Source organism: Marmota flaviventris, chromosome 9 (genome assembly GCF_047511675.1).
Source record: "Marmota flaviventris isolate mMarFla1 chromosome 9, mMarFla1.hap1, whole genome shotgun sequence".
NCBI lineage: Eukaryota > Metazoa > Chordata > Mammalia > Rodentia > Sciuridae > Marmota > Marmota flaviventris.
In genome coordinates this window covers 59,552,454-59,554,779 of record NC_092506.1, presented here as the reverse complement: position 1 = coordinate 59,554,779, position 2,326 = coordinate 59,552,454, and the positions used below count along the sequence as shown (strand labels likewise).

Here is a 2,326-nt window from a genome sequence, read left to right as displayed (position 1 = left end):
ACTGCCTTCTAGAAAGCTCTGGGCAAAGAGTATGATTTGTTAGTAGTTGAATCATTTATGGAAAATCAATTTCATATTTTATATTGATTCTGTTAGATTTATATGACTGTGTTATTTGTCCTCAGCTTTCAATTCACCAGCTTATAAGATACTGATTAGAAAGAAAGGACAGGACAGATAGAAGATTTTTACTGAATGGATTTGCTTAAATTGAATGTGACTTATTTGTCCTTGGGTAGGTCATTTTTCTCTGAGCTAGTCAAAATTTCCTCAGTAGGCCATACCTCAGAGTAGTAATCTCAGGATCTCTGTTTTCTTTTATGTTACCCTTTTCCCTTGCACACAGCCATGGGGACATAGAATGGGTACAGGGAAGTCAGGTTTTAACATATCATTAATCCCTGTCACTGTATTTTTAGGAAGTCGCTCATCAGGATCCTACCAGCTCCCCATGCCCACATCACAGTGGTTCCATGGCAGGTAATAACTACTCCCACTTTCAACACCCATACTTTGTCTTAACTGGAATTCCAGGACTTGAACAGGAGTATTACTGGATGGCATTCCCTCTGGGTGCCATATATGTCATTGCTCTCTTTGGCAATGGCGTCATCATCTCCACCATCAAGTCTGAATTATCCCTGCATATCCCCATGTACTACTTTCTGTGTATGCTGGCCTTTGCAGACATGGGGCTCACTCTTTGTACTTTGCCCTCTATGCTAGGCATATTCTGGTTCAACTACAAGTTCATTGCCTTTGATGCCTGTCTTGTTCAGATGTATTTCATTCACACCTTTTCAGCCATTGAGTCAGGTGTGCTGGTGGCCATGGCCATTGATCGGGTAGTGGCCATCTGGAACCCCCTTAGGTACAGCACCATCCTAACCAACAGAGTGGTCTGCAAAACGGGGATGGCCATTTTGTCAAGGGCAGTCTGTGTGGTCTTCCCAGTGCCTTTTCTCATCAAGCGGCTTCCCTTCTACCGCTCCAACATCCTCTCCCACTCCTTCTGCCTCCACCAAGATGTCATGCGCCTTGCCTGTGCCAGCACTCGTGTCAATAGTCTCTATGGCCTCATTGCTGTTGTCTTCACCAAGGGTTCAGATTCCCTCTCTATCCTCCTCTCTTATGTGTTCATACTCCGGACAGTGATGGCTCTTGCCTCCAGGGAGGGCCGGTGGAAGGCACTCAACACCTGTGTTTCACACATCTGTGCTGTGCTCATCTTCTATGTGCCACTGATTGGGGTTTCTGTCATTCATCGCTTTGGAAAGCACCTGTCACCACTGACCCATGCCCTCATGGCTAATGCTTACCTTCTTGTACCTCCTGTGCTCAACCCCATAGTCTATACTGTGAAGACCAAAGAAATTCGAAAGAAAATCATCCAGATATTTGTTCAAGCCAAGATTACTGCAGAGGGATAATCAATCAATTTTAGAGAGGAAGAGCCTATTCTGTGAAAGTTCAGTTAAGACTATGAGAAATTTATTTTTTTAAAGTTTTCTGTGTGATATGAATTGGGCAAAGAAAGATTTTTCTACTCATGGAGAATACCTTCTTTTTCCTAGGCTGAATTGTCTTTTATTTATTAGAGAAAGAGTGGCATCCATAAGAGTTGCACTTCTCCATAGTCTTATATTTAAGACTAGGCACATGCCAGCTTAAGGCAGGAAATATTAATAATTCCACTGGTAAAAGCAATTCCTTCGAACTGAAATAAGGCAAAGGTTTTACAACTTTTAAATTTGAGTTCATTAAATTAACATTCTAGTTTAAGACTTAGAAGTTACCTCTATGAATTTAGTTGAGGAGGAAACAAACTGTATTCATTAAATAATAAGAAAAATCCTGAAGAGTATATGTTATTAAAATAAAATATGAATCAGAAAAATAATCACATTTTAGAATTAAGAATCTATACATAATGAGCAGGAGTCAGTGGTATTGTATAATTTGAAATCAAAAGATTGAGGGTGAGTTTTAGCTATTCCAACTAAGATCTGTATGACATTGGGAATTACCTTAGTTTCTCTTAGCCACAATTTTTCATTTTGAAAATGGAAATAATATCACTTTGCATCCAGCATTTTTACTAAATTAAATTTAAGAATTATAAATAAAACTATCAAATGTTGTGTAATTGTAAGAAATATTCAAGAACATTGAATATAAGGGAATAAGAGGGCTTGTATTTATAGGTTGTCTATGAAGTAAAAGACAAGTTGCCAAATCCTTTTAGGTTATTTTATTTGATAATCATGGTATCTTTAGGAGCTGGGGAAGTGGGGCAACAATGATAATACAAGGGATTTGAGAGGCC

General features: G+C 39.1%; 1 protein-coding gene across 1 annotated transcript; it reads left to right on the top strand.

The window, feature by feature from the left end:
* The first annotated feature begins 473 nt into the window (after positions 1-473).
* Positions 474-1,430, top strand: LOC114098295 (olfactory receptor 51H1-like). The gene has a single exon (XM_027942446.2). The coding sequence runs from the start codon at positions 474-476 to the stop codon at positions 1,428-1,430; it is 957 nt and encodes a 318-aa protein (XP_027798247.2).
* The last annotated feature ends 896 nt before the right edge of the window (positions 1,431-2,326 follow it).